Here is a 16911-nt window from a genome sequence, read left to right on the forward strand (position 1 = left end):
TTAAGGGTAGTAAAGACATTTTACTCATTAATGAATGTCATTTATGTGACTTTTTCTTTCTAGTGTTATTTTGGAGACAAAAACTTTAAAAGTGTTATTGTTGATAATTGCCCTTCCTAAAACTCTACTGCTTAACTCTAAATCTTAGATTAATAAATCCTAGGATTATAAATGCATATTTATCCTTCAATAATTCTTTTAGTCATATTCTTCTTTGTGATGCTATTCTAGTTTTTTTTCTATATGTTTATATGTTTTCATCTTTGATTTGTCAATAAAATCGAATTTCATCATTGATTTTGTTTATATTTTTTCAGAGGTTGGAGGAGATGGGTTCTGAAGGACCAAAAGCGATTACTATTCACGTGACTGGTTTTAAGAAGTTTCTTGGTGTTTCTGGGAAACCAACTGAGAAAATAGTCAATAATCTGAACTCGTATGTGGAGAAACGAGGGTTGCCTTGTGGGTTGAGTCTTGGTAGCTGCACTGTTCTTGAGACTTCTGGTGAAGGTGCAAAGTCTCAGCTTTATCAGGTTTTGGAGTCCAGTGTTGTTGTCTCTGGTGATAACAACGCCACCAATGGAACTCTTGTTTGGGTGAGACACTCTCTTTCTAAATGATTATTTCGTCTACACTTTGTTTTGTGAACTCTTTTTTTAACTTTAGTCTCAGTCTAGTTTGCCTTAGGATCTATTTAAAGAAAATTTGATGACTTTAGATTGTGCTGTGTTTCCTCTTCTATTCAAATGCTTTTGTGCCTAAGACCTTCTGCTTTTCACTTGATGTGTGTTTGGTGCTAAAGATTCGTTTAGGTTATGGCTTGGAAATGGAAAAGAAAGCTTGTGATTTGAGTGTTCTTCTCTGATGGTTTAAAAGATCTAAAAAAGACAATGCCCTTTTCTCTTTGATTGTTTTGCTTTCTTTAGCTTCATCTTGGAGTGAACAGCGGAGCCACAAAGTTCGCCATTGAAAGACAAGCAGTCAACGAAGCTCATTTCCGTTGTCCTGATCAGTTAGGCTGGCAACCACAGGTCAAAAAATTCATTTTCTGTCACAAAGAAACAGTCCTTTATTTTTGATTTGTTATAGTTTTTTGATATTACATATTTTTATCAGGTAATACAATTCATCTTCTGTTACAAAGAAACAGATTCAAATCCTATAGAACACTAACTGGGCACTTGTTTTCACAGCGGCTTCCTATAGTTGCTGAAGATGGAAGCATTTTAAAGGCCAAAGAGGTAGATGTATCTTATAACACACACTTGTATCTTGCGACATTCTAACTTGTTTGTCTGGTGTGGTAAAAGACTTCATGCTCGACAGAGTCTATTTTCAAGTCACTGAAGAGTAAAGGATTCCATGTCGTTCAATCAGACGACGCTGGACGGTTCGTGTGCAACTATGTTTACTATCACTCTCTCAGGTTCGCAGAGCAAAAGGGACATAAGTCACTGTTTGTTCACGTTCCTTTGTTCTCCAAAATCGATGAAGACACTCAGATGCAGTTCGTGGTCTCTCTCTTGGAAGCAATTGCAGCTACTTGCTAGTTTATATGTAAGTACTATGTTTGTATATCCTTACAAAGCATTGTAGCTTGTGATAAAAAAAAAGTACGATTGCTTTTGGCTTTGGAAACTTTCTGTATCTTGTAAAGCACGTTTAGGAAAGAAAGAACCTGTTGTGATCGTCTGTATAACAAAACAAATTTATCGTTTATTCAAAATATCAGAAGTTTGGATTTTTATGATTGATACTTGTTGGGCAAGGAACAATATGTCTTATAATCTTCAGCTTCTTGATAAAGAAGAGTGGACCCAGATTGCAAAAACTGCAGAATCCTTTTTCAACATACATATGTGAAATGGGTTCTTTTACTTGAAGCCACAACACATGATGGACACACTCAACAAGGACAACACGGAAGAATAACATTCTTTATTTGTCAGGTTGGTGCAACAAACTCATTGGCCTCTTTCTATATATGTCATACAGAAGTCTACTTTTGGTTCGTCAGAAGAACCACATAATGTCTAAAGATCTTAAAATAGCAAATGCTGAGATATATCCAGGGATTCCTTTCTCGTTTTGTTTTTATTTGTTTCAGATCTCATGGGATCAACATTCATCAAGAGCAAGTTGACCACCGAAGAGTTTGTGTTGTAGAGGTTTTGGAGTAAAGCTAAGAAGTGGTAAAACACGTGACTTGTGCTTTAAGCGTAGATATAGTAGAAAACAAGGCCTCTCTTCTTCATCTACTTTTGGAGTAAAGCCAACCCAAATAAAACCACATTTAATTAGTATTCATTTAAATTCTAACTCAAAACCAATCATCTCTGCATTGTGTTTTTTGATTGATGCATAAGATGGATAGGCTCTTCATTTTTTTCCTTATGGGTCTGTTAATGCTAACTGCTTGCGGAGCTGCAGCGAAAATGGTGTACACCGATCTCGACATCCTCAAGAAGCTTGAGAACTTTGACATACCTGAGGATGATGATGATTATGATACTAAGCTTTTTGATTTGCCTTCATTTACAAGCCGGGGTTCTGGTAAGAGTCTGGTGAATGTAGATACGTTTGGTGCAGCTGGAGATGGAGTTTCTGATGATACACAGGTGCGTTTGAGATCACTTTACTTATAGATTTTAGACATTCTCTGGAACAAATAATCTGTTGTTGGGCAATGCTTTACTCAAATCAGGCATTCGTGAGCGCATGGAAGCAGGCCTGCGGTACTCCAAAGTCTGTATTACTTGTACCACAAGGAAGAAGTTATTTGGTAAATGCGACAAAGTTCAATGGTCCATGTGAACGAAAATTTATCATTCAGGTCAGTTTTAGCATTTAAAGACCATTGTTATTTATACACAAGGATCGCAATTCATAAACTTTCTTGTAGATCGATGGGACAATAGTGGCACCAGAAGAGCCCACTAACTGGGACCCAAAGTTCCAGAGGATTTGGCTAGAGTTTTCGAAACTCAAAGGGGTTGTTTTCCAAGGGAATGGAGTCATAGATGGTTCTGGTAGCAAATGGTGGGCTGCTTCTTGCAAGAAAAACAAGTCTAATGTATAATCTCCTCCTCAGCTTTTTCTTTAAATGTATAATCTTCTATCAAATTCTTACACATCTTTCTTGCTTTCTTGCAGCCTTGCAAAAGTGCACCAACGGTAAGAAACCATTTGCCTCTTCTTTCTTATTAATGCCTTCTTGTTTAGTCTTCTGTTTCATCTCTAGCTTCTTGTCTTCCCTGCAGGCCTTTACTATAGAATCTAGCTCTGGTGTGAAAGTACGTGGCTTGACGATCCAGAACAGCCAGCAGATGAACTTCATCATTGCAAGGTCAACTTCAGTACGCGTCTACAAAGTTATAGTCTCATCTCCAGGAGATAGTCCCAACACTGATGGCATCCATATCACTGGATCCACCAATGTTGTCCTCCAAGACTGCAAAATCGGCACAGGTTTTTGTCCTTTTCTTAAACCAAAACATGCTTAAACTTCAATGTACTAAAGATTGGAATTAAAACAGGGGATGATTGTGTCTCGATTGTGAATGCGAGCTCTAATATAAAGATGAAGAGGATCTATTGTGGACCTGGACATGGAATCAGGTAAAACAGGGATTGTAACAAAAGTTTGTAACATCTGTTTCGTATCAAGTTATAATTATTCGGAGTTAACACTCTCGCAGCATTGGGAGCCTTGGAAATCACAACACAACAGGGATTGTAACAAAAGTTGTGTTGGACACTGCGTTCTTGAAAGAGACAACCAATGGACTCAGGATCAAAACATATCAGGTAATAAAGAAATAAAGAGCTTTCAATATTTACTCTTATAAACTTCAATTAAGTTCGATATTCGGAACAACTACAGGGAGGTTCTGGTTACGTTAAAGGTGTTAGATTCACAAACGTTGTGATGCAAGATGTCTCTAACCCTATACTCATTGATCAGTTCTACTGCGATAATCCTACTTCATGTCAAAACCAGGTTTCATTACTTACAATAAATAATATATGATTATTCTATCAACACACAAAACTCAAAGAGATATATGTTTGTTATAATGTTAGACCTCGGCGGTTAAAATCAGCCAGATAATGTACCGGAACGTATTCGGGACAACCAAAAGTGAGAAAGCGATCAAGTTTGCATGCAGCGACACAGTACCTTGCAGCCACATTGTCCTCAACAATGTGAATCTTGAAGGCAAAGACGGTAAAGTTGAAGCCTATTGTAACTCAGCAGAAGGTTTTGGGTATGGAGTGGTTCATCCGTCTGCGGATTGTCTGTACTCCCACGATGACAAGGGCTTAGACCAGAGCGACAAGTCAGGACCTGCTTTGGTAATCGAGGAAGCTGAAACTGGCCACGATGAGCTCTGATTGGTGGTGATGGTTTTTAAGTGTTGTAGTGAGGGATGATATGTAATGTAATATAGTTTATGATACAGTGTGACGATGATATGTGTAACATATAATTTTCTGAAGCATATAATATAGTTTTTGAAGCATATTTACAAAATCAATAAACATTGGCCATTACGTGTCGAGTTCTGATTGGTGAGATGCCATAACGGCCAATGACGCAGGCCATCACCGCATGTGAACCGCGTAAGCTCAGACCACCTCCACAAATAACACATTCTGTAAACAAGTCTCCGAAGGGTACGCCCGTAATTTTAAGTGGCATATTCGTCGGTTGACGCTTTCACCCTTTGCATCTATAAAGTATCTTCTCCCTTTTTAGCGTTCTTCTTAAGCTCTCTCTCTCTCTTTCCTTCTCTTTCAAATTCCGTTCGTCTTCGTCGTCGTCTCTCTATCAGATATCCGCCGAAGAGGTACGCTTGATGTAGATCTATGCTAATGCATTCTCAATTCGAAATGAATTTGCAGATCACGTTCTCATTTTCCATTTTGATGGTTCGGGAATCGAATATCTTGCTCCCTTTGATTTAGGTTTTATGATGCTGATCATTGAGTAATGCTATGAGATTTCGATTTTTCTGGTTGAAACCTCACGATTCGATCTTTGGATCTACGAAAATTCGCGATTAGATTCCGAAATTCTTGAAGATCTAAACGATCTTAAGCATTAGATTTCATGACTTTTCTCTGTTTAGATCTGCGTCCTCTGATTGTAGTTACGTTTGTTTAGAGCTGTGATTTTGTTTTGTGATTTTGCGCTACTCTGATGCTACATATCATTAGGTCTCGTGACGTTTGTTTGGATCTATAAGTTACTTTCGTAATTTGGTTTATGATACGCAGCTCTGATCTCTTGTGGTTTTGATATTAGTGAAGCAGCAAGGATGGGTTTGTCGTTCGCGAAGCTGTTTAGCAGGCTTTTTGCCAAGAAGGAGATGAGGATTCTCATGGTTGGTCTTGATGCTGCTGGTAAGACCACCATTTTGTACAAGCTCAAGCTCGGTGAGATTGTCACCACCATTCCCACTATTGGTATGTTTCCATCCTTCTCTTTCCTAAATATAGTCTTATAGGTGTCTGTGTGTGTATCTTCACTCTACTATTTTTTTTATGCTTCCACCGGCCTTGATCATTTTTGAATTCAAATTTTGTGGACAGGTTTCAATGTGGAAACTGTGGAGTACAAGAACATTAGTTTCACTGTGTGGGATGTCGGGGGTCAAGACAAGGTATTATTATCTTTATCTAAATCAATTGTTTTGCATCACAGCATGTTCCTCTTTTCTCTTCCTATAACTACTGTTGATGGATCTTTTGTGCCACATAAAACTTTTACTTGTTGTCAGATCCGTCCCTTGTGGAGGCACTACTTCCAGAACACCCAAGGTCTCATCTTTGTGGTCGACAGCAATGACAGAGACCGTGTTGTTGAGGCCAGAGATGAACTGCACAGAATGCTTAATGAGGTCTGTTTCCAGTCTTATCCGCCTTTTTCTTTTGATTTGTGGTAAAACCAGACAAAAGTAGAAACTTACTTAACACTTTTTGTGCGTGTGTTTGTACAGGATGAGCTGCGTGATGCTGTTCTTCTCGTGTTTGCTAACAAACAGGATCTTCCAAATGCCATGAATGCTGCTGAAATCACTGATAAGCTTGGTCTCCACTCTCTCCGTCAGCGTCACTGGTATAATAATATAAGCATCTAAATCTTCCTCAATCCCTACGTCCTTCATGTTGATTTGTTCTGTTGCTTATAAAGTCTATGAACTCTCTGTTCAGGTACATCCAGAGCACATGTGCCACTTCAGGCGAGGGGCTCTACGAAGGTCTTGACTGGTTGTCCAACAACATTGCCGGCAAGGTACAAATGTCTCGAACTGCAACTGATTTTATTCCATTATCTCTGTGCAAATTGTAATTCCTTCTCTGTTCGTGTTGCTGGTTTCTTGCAGGCATAGAGGGAAGATGCGTGGTTGAGTTGATTTTGCTGGGCAAATCTGGATGCAGTGGCAAACATTATGTGATTTTTTTTTTTATGGTGTTCTTATTGTTCTGTGGTTTTTTTGGGTATGTGGATTTGATTTTGTGGTCGTTGTTCTGATTTGTGTAAAGAGGGTTTCTCTTGTACGTAGAACATAGAAACTACCTTTTACTATAGCTTGTAATATCGAATTATCTACTGCTTTCGTGGTCTTTGTTCTGTTGTCACTTTTTCGAGTCTTAAGTTTGTGAAACCATCTTCCCTTGCTTGATTGAATTCAAACAAAACTGGGTTTGGTCATATCATGTGAATAATGTATGTTTTCTCGTGTTCATAAAACAAAAGAAATCACATAGATATGGCTTTTCTTTTAGGCCTAATTGGTTCTATATACATAAAATGATTTGGTCAAATCCTTGGTTAAAGATTTGTGACGAATTTATTATGGAGAACTTCAATTTTTGTCAACAAAGTTGTGATTGCAAAAGATTATATTATTCATGTACATGTTGCCGACAAAAAAAAATCCGAATCATCTGAATCATGGGATTGTTACTTATGTTAGTTATTACTTATCTAAGAATTTCAAAAGTTAGGGAGATAGAAAGATGAAAATGATCAAAAGAAAAACAAAAACAAATCAATAATTTAAAGTTTCGACCGACATGAAATAAGGATTACATGTTTGGATATATTCGGAAATTTATGGTAGAGAACACAATTACAGAGATTAGAATGGAATTTATCCGTACTAATTGGAAGAAAAGTTTGAAAATCAAATTAAAACCAGCAGTTGAAAAGGTAATAAAAACAGTTAAAAGCAGGGTAATAAACATGGCAAACAATGTTGGTAAGATGAGTGAGTCCCACTCAAAGATTCGTTTCTCTTTGCTTACTGAGGATTTGGAGGACGAGCATTAGCAGCAGCGACGCGTGAGCCCCACTCAAGCAACTCTTTGCTCGTATCATCTTTGTGGAGAATGACTTCAATGAAACAAAGAGAATCTTTCTTCTCCAATGTCGCTGTCTTAATCGCTTCCACCAACTCTTCCTCGTATCTCACCTTTGTGGTCCAGCATTTGCCTTGGCCGTTATGAATGGCATCGACGAGAGCAGTGTAGTTCCAGTTCTTGATCACGTTGTATGGACCGTCATGAATTTGTACTTCAATGGTGTAACCACCGTTGTTAATGAGGAATATGATCGTTTTCTGACCGTTACGCAGCATAGTGGATACGTCCTGAGCCGTCACTTGGAAACTTCCGTCTCCGATGAAAGCCAACACTCGCTTCTCTGGTACAGCCTGTGCGTATCCTAGAGTGGCACCGACAGCCCACCCGATGGATCCATACTGCATCTGAAACTCGTACCTAGAAGAATTGAATTGAATTTAATTGAAGCTGAGACTTATATGTTAAAAATGGTAGAGAAAGAGAGAGATACACGTACGTACGTACCCACATCCTTTAGAGAGCTTAAGTTTCTGGCAGTTAAACCAAGAATCACCGGTTTCAGCAATCACAGTGGTTTCACCGGAGAGCATGTTCTGAATGTGTTGGAACATTATGTTGACTCTCAAAGGCTCTCCTGCCTTGGATGCAGTTGGCTTACCCTGAGGGACAAAGATCCTGCGGTAATTCTCATAAGCCGTCTCGTTACGCTTCACCCTCTTGGCCAGCTCAGTGAAGAACTCGCTCATCAGAACGCATCCGAACGTTTGACCGTTAGGCACAGTGACACGGTCAGGGTTCACAATGATGGCTTTCTCTTTCTTGAGGAGAAGGGAGTAACCAACGGAGGTGTAGTCGTTGAAGATTGGGCCTGCAAAGATATAAAAGTCTGCAGATTCGACGATCTCAGAGCAGAAAGGAGTGCTGACAGCTCCCCAGTAAGTCCCGACGAAGTGAGGATGGTGCTCAGGGACAAGGCCCTTGGCAGATGGCATTACAGCCATGGCGTAGCCAGAAGCATCGGCAAACTGGACAAAGGCATCGGTGGCTTTGGCTACACGCAACTTGACACCGCGCCGACAATGACGGGCTTCACGGCCTTGTTGAGAAACTCCAAGGTTGCTTCAACCGCAGCATCGATCTAAGCCCATCTTGTTGCTTCTTGATCTCGGAGTAAGAGAGAAATTAGGGAGAGGATCACGGATGAAAGTAGGGTGGGGAATAGCAGCTAAGTTGCAGCTGATGCTGATGTAAACAGGTTTGCTTTCTTTAAGAGCTGTTGAGAAGGCCATGTCGATCTGTTCATGAGCATCTTCCAAATTGTTCACCACCGCCTAATTACCAACAACAAACACATCCAAAATTAAATTAAATTAATTAATTAAATTAATTTAAAAACCTGGTAGCAAGTAACGGTCTGGAAACAGCGATGTTCTTGGCTGAAATCAGGTAATCCGATGGTGTGATGGAGAATGCGGTTGGTTCCAAAATCGTTGGAGTTAGGACCTCCCACTATACATATTAACGGCAGATTCTCGCTGTACGCTCCTGCGATCGCGTTCAATACGCTCAGTCCACCTACCGTGAACGTCACCACGCAAGCCCCCACTCCACGAGATCGTGCGTACCCATCCGCAGCATATCCTGCGTTTAGCTCGTTGCAGCATCCCATGTTCTTCAGCTCCGGCTCCTCGATGAGCTGGTCCAGCAATGTTAGGTTTAAATAGCCCGGAACTGAGAATATATCGGTGACTCCTGCCTGGACTAGACGTCTCGCCAAATGACGCCCTAGTGTCGCTTCTGATGAGCCTACGGAGAGCGAGGAGGCTGGACCTGAGTCTTGGATGGTTGCCACGCTGCCGTCTGTTGGACTACACACGTCGCCATTCCTCGGCTTGTACGCATCGATGCATCCGATTTTGGCGTCCATTAAAAGGGGATTTGTTTTTGTTATTTTGGTTGAAAGAAAGAATGAATATTAGTGTCAAGTTTATTCGGTTGTGTGAGTGTAGTCAAATGGAACGATGGTCTGTCTGCCTTTTATACACAGCTGGGGATAATAGTCCTTTCTTTTTTTTTTAAAAAAAAATTGCGTGTACAATATCTTTAAGAGAAACTAGATTTTGACCTGCACGCCCATTCGGATGTATATTTCGAATATATATTACTATTTATTTTTCATGTCAATATCAAAACTGAATTAAAAATTCAAATCTGAAGAACTGAACCAATCACGATCTGAAAGAGTAATACCAAACATGAACCAAAATTGATTAAATATCCAAATTATTCAAATTTTTGATATTTAGATAACCGAAACCATAACCAATTCGAACTGAAGTATTTTGGATATCAAAATGTATCCGAAAAAAGATTTATATACTTATATATATTAATAATTTTAGTTTTAGTGTATATAAAAACATCCAGAATATATATATGATATTTTTAGGTCGGTTTAAATACTTGAAAATATATAAAAATAGTCACATATAAATATCTAACATAGTGGAAGTACACTCAAAACACTGATCCAAAATTTAAACCAAAGCAATTTATATGTTAAGTTTAGGTATTCTGACATATGTTATTCAGATTTATATACAATATATTATCTTATTATAGATTTAAAGAAATTCAAAATATATAACGAATTATAAAAAATAATTTAAATAGGTTATCCGAACCCGAACTGAACCCGCAAAGATCCGAATATAATTTGAACTGAAATTTAGAAATATCTGAATGTGGCTGAAATCTTTGACCTTGGAAATCCAAAACCCAAACAGATCCAAAACGAACTCGAATGGATACATGAATGCCCAACCCTAGTCATAACTCGAACTAAAATTTAGAAATATATGAATAGGACTGAAATCTTTGATCTCAAAAACCTGAAACTCAAACATATCCGAAATGAACCGGAATGGATACCTGAACGCCAAGCCCTAGTCACTATTATGTATCATATATACGTCATCATATAATTAATTGTATTGGTCCATAAATAATCATATAACTAATAGTATTTTATATGTACCATTTTATAAATATTCACATATATTATATTCTTAAAAGTTTAATTGAAATATAAAAACTATAATTTAAGTTGGTATATGAAATTAATATTTTTCTTGTATTTTTCTTATATATATTGAAAACATTTTTAAATAATGGTTATCGGAAAATATTTTAGTAAAAATAATTTTTTGAATATATGCATATTTTAAATCAATTTTTGATATAAATGAACTGTAAATTATTATTTTGATTTGAAATATGTATATAAAATTTAAATTTTATTTTGTGATTATTTTAGACAAAACAATGTTTTTAGTTAATTAGATTAGTCCATTTTGTATATTTTAAAACTGATATAATAGATTTCCAATTTTTATTAATAACATAAGCCATTACTTTTTCTTCTTACTTTTATCCTTGTTTCAAAATTTTAATTTTTTGCATTAGTTTTCTATGCAAAACTAAATAAGGTAATAATACTATTTTTAAAAATAGTTTTATATAATATACTATTTATATTTGAGTTTGTGTTTTTATTTTCACCATGAAGAATTGTAAATATAGTGACAGAATTGTAAATAAAAAGAAATATAGAAAGAAGATTGTTTAATTTATTGTAAAAACAATAGCTAAATGTTTAAATAAAATAATATATTAAATATGTTATTCATGTTTCTAAACAATTCTCATTTGTTATTAATTTATTAAAAATACAATGTCTAAATGTGTAAATAAAAGAAAGTACACATCTCTACTATCCATGTTTCCAAACATATCTCATTTATTCTACTATTCATGTTTCCAATCAAATTTTTTTTTTTTTCTAACATTGTTTGCAAACAAAAGTTTAAAGTACTTCTACTTTAATAAGATAAATTAAATATGTACGTTGCTTTAAACCTTTAACTCACTCTTTCGTTTACGGCCTGTCATTTGTTTTTTTTTTCCTCCTAATTTCCAAGGCTTTTTTAACCTAAATGTATAAATAATATAAACGTCTGCAAATATTATGGTACATAGTTTTCTCAATCTTATAGCTGCTGATAATTTCTATATTTTGTTTTCATTTTTACTAGGAGTATTACACAAATATATTCATAACTAAGACGAACTAAAAAAACATTCATAATTATATGAGCACACTAAAAATAAATACAACTTGAAGCTCCTTCAAAACCGTACATTTTCTTTGTTTTCACAAACCAACGGAGTCGCCAGTATTATCATTTCCAACTCCTCAATTTACAGTAGACTACTTTTGTATACGATAATTTTTTTTAATTTACTTTTTGGTTTGAAACATTAATAAATGACAAACTAATACAATGTCAAAATGATTGACTACTTGGCAAATTAACTGGCTCCTCAATTATTCACCCATTCACAAAATCAATGCTTATTGGTTATTTTTCCTTACCGACATCTTTGTTGAGTTATCGATATATGCATGCTGAGTAGAGTAGCTCACGAGTTACGACCAGATACACTAGAATTTTGTAAGTTGTGATGTATAAAAGTTCGAAAACATCTTTATGGTTCAGATTGCAATACGTTTAACTTGAAAATGATTATCTTTAACCTTGTTTTCCAAGGCTAACCCGCAATGCATTAATCTTCTTTTATACCAAAAACATTAATCCGTCATTTTATTCTTGCAATTCTCTTCTTAATTATGTCTGATAATATTTGCTCTGAACAATATTTGACGTGAGAAGAAAGTTATAATATTACCATTTCCTGAGTAGGTCGGCACAAATCAGTGTGCAAACGAGAGGTTCGCTCTTTCCAAACCATGTAAACGACAACTTGAAATATGATGAGGGTAATATTATGATCAGTACCAGGAGCCTTTAACCATCTCAGACAGTCTTCAAATACGATGGAAGATACCAGCTTGAATCAAAAGCAAAAAAAGACATCCATACTTCAGAGCTGTAAATGCAGTAAAACACAAATGATATCTAGACTTATCACACCCTGGACATAAAAGACAACTCGGAGAAACATGAACACCCCAACCCCACATTTTTATCACGATTGATTGTCTGTTCTATGGCACAAACCAAGATATAAAAGGATGCTTAAAGATTTTACTTTTAAACCATATTTGAATGTCTTAGTAAACCGGAGGAATTGGACGATGAAGAATGAGCCACAATGGAAACATGGAAAACAAAACATGTTGAAAGGGGAATCATTCTCATTGTCCAAAGGTATGCATCATCGTTAGATGATTGCACAATGGAAACATGCAATGGAAAGCACTGCATTAACAATGTCATTATGACACTTCTGTTGCGTGAAGCACTTAACAACCACTAAAGCATTGGTCACTGTCGCTTCCTTATGCAGACCCGAGATTGCCAGACCTCTTACACCAGTCAAGATTAATTAAAAGTCCAAGATACATCCAATTATCAAACCAAAAGCTCCCTGTTATGCCTGGCCCAGTTTCATAATAGACAAAAGAAACTAACTTTTGTTCTAAGCTTGCAAAGCCTCTTCCATATCTAACCATCCCCTTGTTGAGGTTTCAGTTTCCAAAAAATTTCAGATCCAATCCAACACATCTCTTCGACAAAAGGCCTAACTATTGTTTTAAGCACATTTTTACTATTCTCAAAATGTACTTTTATATTAGTTATAATATTAATTGCAAAATTGCAACCAACATATATAGATATATATTTCTTAGTTTCCCATGAATAAAAAAAAGTCTTCACCAGATAATACAGCTTTCTACAAAATATAAGATGTAAACCTTATCACAAATATCAGTTATAATATGCTTGCAGATAAATTATTAATGGAAATACAAAATTATACATAGATAATAATATGTAATAAAATAGAGATTATATGCTAACTTAAGATCTGCATTATAGATAATTACGTTATATGATAACGTCAGATCATTAACGTAGAATCAATAACGTAAGATCTGAATTAACGTAAGATTTCGGTTTTTTTTTTTAAAAAGAGTTTCCACCTGTATCTAGATGAGCTTTTAAGCCATTATATTACGTGATGTAAATTTAGGTTCTTATCTTGAACACAATGGGAGATTGAATCAAATTTTCTATTCAATATTGGAAATTAAGCGAACTAGGTCTATAATCAACTCGCCAGCAAAATTTCATGCGGTGGGATCAACGGAGAGTATTGCACTTTGTATCGACAAAGGGTCATTGGGAACGGCCCAAATAAAATCACATTCGTGATCATGTTCTTCTGACATGACAAAGACTTCATCAACTCATGCCTATGGGCCTAAAGTAGAGGTCTCGCCATGTACTCAATATTATCTTGCATCGGAAGAAAAATAAAGAATATTTTTATGAATACACTAACGATTAATAGATTTTTAGTAATTGGAGCAAAACAAATGTAGCAGCAAAGAGGACATGATTGGATATATTGAAACTACATAGCCAATCAGCTAAATCCTCTCAGACGGCCATAACATGATTTAGGCAACTGGGAAAAAGAGAGAGATCGATATTCGATTCACTCGGCAAAAAGTTGCCTCTGTATTCAAAACCAATACTAGAAATTATTTTGTTTTGTAGCAAAAACATAAAAGCTTTAAGAATTTGAAAGAATTGGTAAAGCAAAGCTTATGTGATAATGCATATGAAACTATATAGGCAACCGGGAAAAAAGAGGTAGATCAATAGATTGGATTTCATATACTTTGAATATCAACCTAACTACAACAGAGATGTAATGTTTTTAATAAAAACGAAGAATTTCCCATCAGAGTAACTATGACAATATAGCATCATATGAATCTGAAATATCAGATCCATAGCTTTAGATATGTTATCCTCATCAGGAAGTTTTGCAAATTTAAAGAAAAACAAAACAGCAGTTACAAGAAGAAGAAGAAGAAGATAGGAGAGACAGCTAGAATAAGAGTCCCCCCTATAAAAAGAGAGGGAGAGATCGCGATGGCGGCGGCTTAAGCATCATCATCGCGGTTTCTAAGTAGGGTTTTTAAGCAAAACTGAGCATTTAATTAAATCCAAACAAAAAGAAATTAACATAACTGATCCTTAACTCGAGTCTTTGCGACCGATAACTAAAGGGTTTCTAAACCCACGTGTCGCTTGTCTAAGCGTAATATATTTTTGTTTCTTTTCCCTCCTCTTCTCTAGCGACGATTCTCTCCCTCTCCCTGGCTCCTCGATGGCGACGTCTGTCTTCGGCATCCAATCCCTCCCGCAGATTTGCCTCGTCGATCCGTCGATGGAGAATCTACAAGACGAGCGAGGTATGATGGAGGAAGAAGACGTCGACGAATCTTGACAACGAAACCAAAGCTTGAATCGAATCTTGTAGGAGAAGCCATGGAAGTTGAAACCGATGCTATAGAATCTCAATCTCTCAAGCAAATCACGAACTCAGTTAACAAGAAACACTCTCTTATTAATCTCTTAAGGAAACTTACTCAAAACCTTAAGCTCTTAATCACAAATCTTATTTTATACCACACATTGACATCTCCATATTTATAAGCTTATAAAGTCCTAAACCTACTAAACAATAGTGTTGTAGATAACTCCTAAAACACTTAGGACTTTCATATTTCCTAATCTATAACTCAGCTAGGAAATAGATAACTTAATGCTTAAGTTATTTCAAGCTTAATCCTACATTCACCCCCTTAAGCTTGAACTCTTCATTCTTCAAATCTAGAACTCCAATGAAGCTTCTCATCTCCTTGTACTTCTGCTTGCCGAGTGACTTTGTTAGTATATCCGCTTTCTGCTCGCTTCCTGGGACATGATCAACATCCACTTGCTCATTCTCTACGCACTCCCGGATGAAATGAAACCTTCTATGTATGTGTTTACTGCGACCATGAAACACAGGATTCTTAGTAAGTGCTATTGCCGATTTGTTATCGATCCGAATAGTCACTTTCTCACAGCTTCTTCCGGTCACTTCAGCAAGTAACTCCTGGAGCCAGATGCCCTGTTTCGCTGCTTCTGTGGCGGCCATAAACTCAGCTTCACATGAAGAAAGAGCCACTGTTTCCTGTTTTTGACTACACCAAGTAATAGGACATCTTTCCAAATAGAAGATATGACCAGTTGTGCTTCTCCCATCATCTATGTCAGAGTTGTGACTACTATCACTATACCCAACAATCTTCATCCCATTCGACCTTTCATATGATAAGCCAAACGATAGAGTTCCACGCAGATAACGAAGTACCTGCTTGAGTAGTGCGTTGTGAGACTCTCTTGGCTCGTGCATATAACGACTAAGCATGCCAACCACAAAAGAAAGATCCGGTCGTGTATGAAGAAGGTATCTCAAGCACCCAATACTACGTCTAAACTCTTTCTCACCAACACGTCTTTCTTCTAGTCCCTTAGACATCTTTAGGTTTGGTTCCATCGGTATGTGACTCATATTGCATTCGCTCATTCCTGCATCCTCAAGTATTTTTGCCGCATATCTCGCTTGTGACAGAGTTATACCATCACGATGTTGAAGAACTTCAATACCTAGATAGTAAGTCAACTTCCCAAGATCGCTCATCTCGAAGCTTGAAGCCATCTCACGTTTAAACTCATGAATCAACGCAAGATCGGAGCCGGTCACCAGAAGATCGTCTACGTATACTGCAACTATTAACAGTTTACCGTCTTCCTTTCTCTGGTAGAGAGATGGTTCTTTCGAACACTTCACGAAGTTAAGACCTTTAAGAATCTCGTTTAGCTTTATATTCCATGCGCGTGGTGCTTGCTTGAGACCATAGAGTGCTTTTTTCAGCTTATACACCTTGCCTTCTTCTCCCTCGACTTCAAAACCCTCCGGCTGTCTCACATATACTACTTCCTTTAAGTCACCGTGAAGAAAGGCGGTCTTGACGTCGAGGTGATGAACCTCCCAATAGTTTGATGCCGCAAGAGCTATGATGAACCTTATTGTTTCTATTCTCGCAACTGGAGCGAACACTTCATCATAGTCAATACCATGTCTCTGCACATATCCTTTAGCTACTAACCTTGCTTTAAACTTGATGATACTTCCATCAGGATTTCTTTTTATTTTGAAAACCCACTTAAGGCCAATAGCTTTTGCTCCTCTTGGTAGTTCAACCAACTCCCATGTCTTGTTCTTGATTATAGAATCAATCTCATCTTCGCAAGCCATTATCCATTCCTTGTGTGCCTTTGCCTCCTTGAAATCCCAAGGTTCCTCATTAATCATCATCAGCAGTCGTTCACACTCGACCTCAGCAAGCAATATATAATCATTAAGATAGTCTGGCGTTTTACGAATCCTTGTTGATCGCCTTGGACTAGCCTCTTCTTCATCATCCTCTGTTGCTTCTACCTCTGTATCTTCTTCATCAACCTCTACTTCCTCTTCGGGTTTACTCATAACTCGAGTAATACCCTGATCATCTCGATCCTCTACCAACACATCCTGTGTTTCTTGATGACCAAACTTCTCAAATCGTAACTTGTAGACTCCATCATTCTTATCTCCTTTATTCTTCCAGGT

At 37.0% G+C, this 16911-nt stretch overlaps 3 protein-coding genes, 1 non-coding gene and 1 pseudogene across 4 annotated transcripts; 3 read left to right on the forward strand and 2 right to left on the reverse strand.

Annotated features, from left to right (window-relative positions):
- Nucleotides 1-257: 257 nt before the first annotated feature.
- LOC108811052 (uncharacterized) lies at nt 258-1609 on the forward strand. The gene is made up of 4 exons (XM_018583114.2): nt 258-596; nt 927-1031; nt 1194-1241; nt 1311-1609. Exons 1-4 carry the CDS (start codon nt 330-332, stop codon nt 1548-1550), a joined length of 660 nt encoding a protein of 219 aa, XP_018438616.1. The 5' UTR covers nt 258-329; the 3' UTR covers nt 1551-1609.
- Nucleotides 1610-2006: 397 nt separating this feature from the next.
- Nucleotides 2007-4542, forward strand: LOC108809145 (probable polygalacturonase At1g80170). The gene is made up of 9 exons (XM_018581279.2): nt 2007-2618; nt 2705-2833; nt 2903-3073; nt 3154-3174; nt 3261-3468; nt 3537-3618; nt 3699-3807; nt 3884-4000; nt 4084-4542. Exons 1-9 carry the CDS (start codon nt 2358-2360, stop codon nt 4393-4395), a joined length of 1410 nt encoding a protein of 469 aa, XP_018436781.1. The 5' UTR covers nt 2007-2357; the 3' UTR covers nt 4396-4542.
- A 151-nt stretch (nt 4543-4693) lies between these two features.
- LOC108805838 (ADP-ribosylation factor 2-B) lies at nt 4694-6645 on the forward strand. The gene is made up of 7 exons (XM_018577798.2): nt 4694-4850; nt 5309-5469; nt 5596-5666; nt 5784-5903; nt 6003-6121; nt 6217-6298; nt 6390-6645. Exons 2-7 carry the CDS (start codon nt 5322-5324, stop codon nt 6393-6395), a joined length of 546 nt encoding a protein of 181 aa, XP_018433300.1. The 5' UTR covers nt 4694-4850; nt 5309-5321; the 3' UTR covers nt 6396-6645.
- Nucleotides 6646-7062: 417 nt separating this feature from the next.
- On the reverse strand, nt 7063-9366 carry LOC108809521 (pyruvate decarboxylase 4-like; annotated as a pseudogene).
- Nucleotides 9367-13772: 4406 nt separating this feature from the next.
- LOC130497347 (small nucleolar RNA snoR144) lies at nt 13773-13918 on the reverse strand. Its single transcript, XR_008936343.1, has one exon. It is a non-coding gene; the product is annotated as a small nucleolar RNA snoR144 (small nucleolar RNA).
- Between the last annotated feature and the right edge of the window lie 2993 nt (nt 13919-16911).

The sequence above is a fragment of the Raphanus sativus genome, chromosome 6 (genome assembly GCF_000801105.2).
Source record: "Raphanus sativus cultivar WK10039 chromosome 6, ASM80110v3, whole genome shotgun sequence".
Lineage (NCBI taxonomy): Eukaryota > Viridiplantae > Streptophyta > Magnoliopsida > Brassicales > Brassicaceae > Raphanus > Raphanus sativus.

What these genes read in the sequence shown, in the direction of transcription:
- LOC108811052 (XM_018583114.2), top strand. Translation starts at nt 330, where the DNA reads ATGGGTTCTGAAGGACCAAAAGCGATTACTATTCACGTGACTGGTTTT. An exon ending in CCAATGGAACTCTTGTTTGG is followed by an intron (nt 597 to 926) that starts GTGAGACACTCT and finishes TGCTTTCTTTAG; the next exon opens with CTTCATCTTGGAGTGAACAG. An exon ending in AGTTAGGCTGGCAACCACAG is followed by an intron (nt 1,032 to 1,193) that starts GTCAAAAAATTC and finishes TTGTTTTCACAG; the next exon opens with CGGCTTCCTATAGTTGCTGA.
- LOC108805838 (XM_018577798.2), top strand. Translation starts at nt 5,322, where the DNA reads ATGGGTTTGTCGTTCGCGAAGCTGTTTAGCAGGCTTTTTGCCAAGAAG. An exon ending in TGCACAGAATGCTTAATGAG is followed by an intron (nt 5,904 to 6,002) that starts GTCTGTTTCCAG and finishes GTGTTTGTACAG; the next exon opens with GATGAGCTGCGTGATGCTGT. An exon ending in TCTCTCCGTCAGCGTCACTG is followed by an intron (nt 6,122 to 6,216) that starts GTATAATAATAT and finishes CTCTCTGTTCAG; the next exon opens with GTACATCCAGAGCACATGTG.
- LOC108809145 (XM_018581279.2), top strand. Translation starts at nt 2,358, where the DNA reads ATGCATAAGATGGATAGGCTCTTCATTTTTTTCCTTATGGGTCTGTTA. An exon ending in AGACTGCAAAATCGGCACAG is followed by an intron (nt 3,469 to 3,536) that starts GTTTTTGTCCTT and finishes GAATTAAAACAG; the next exon opens with GGGATGATTGTGTCTCGATT. An exon ending in GGACCTGGACATGGAATCAG is followed by an intron (nt 3,619 to 3,698) that starts GTAAAACAGGGA and finishes ACACTCTCGCAG; the next exon opens with CATTGGGAGCCTTGGAAATC.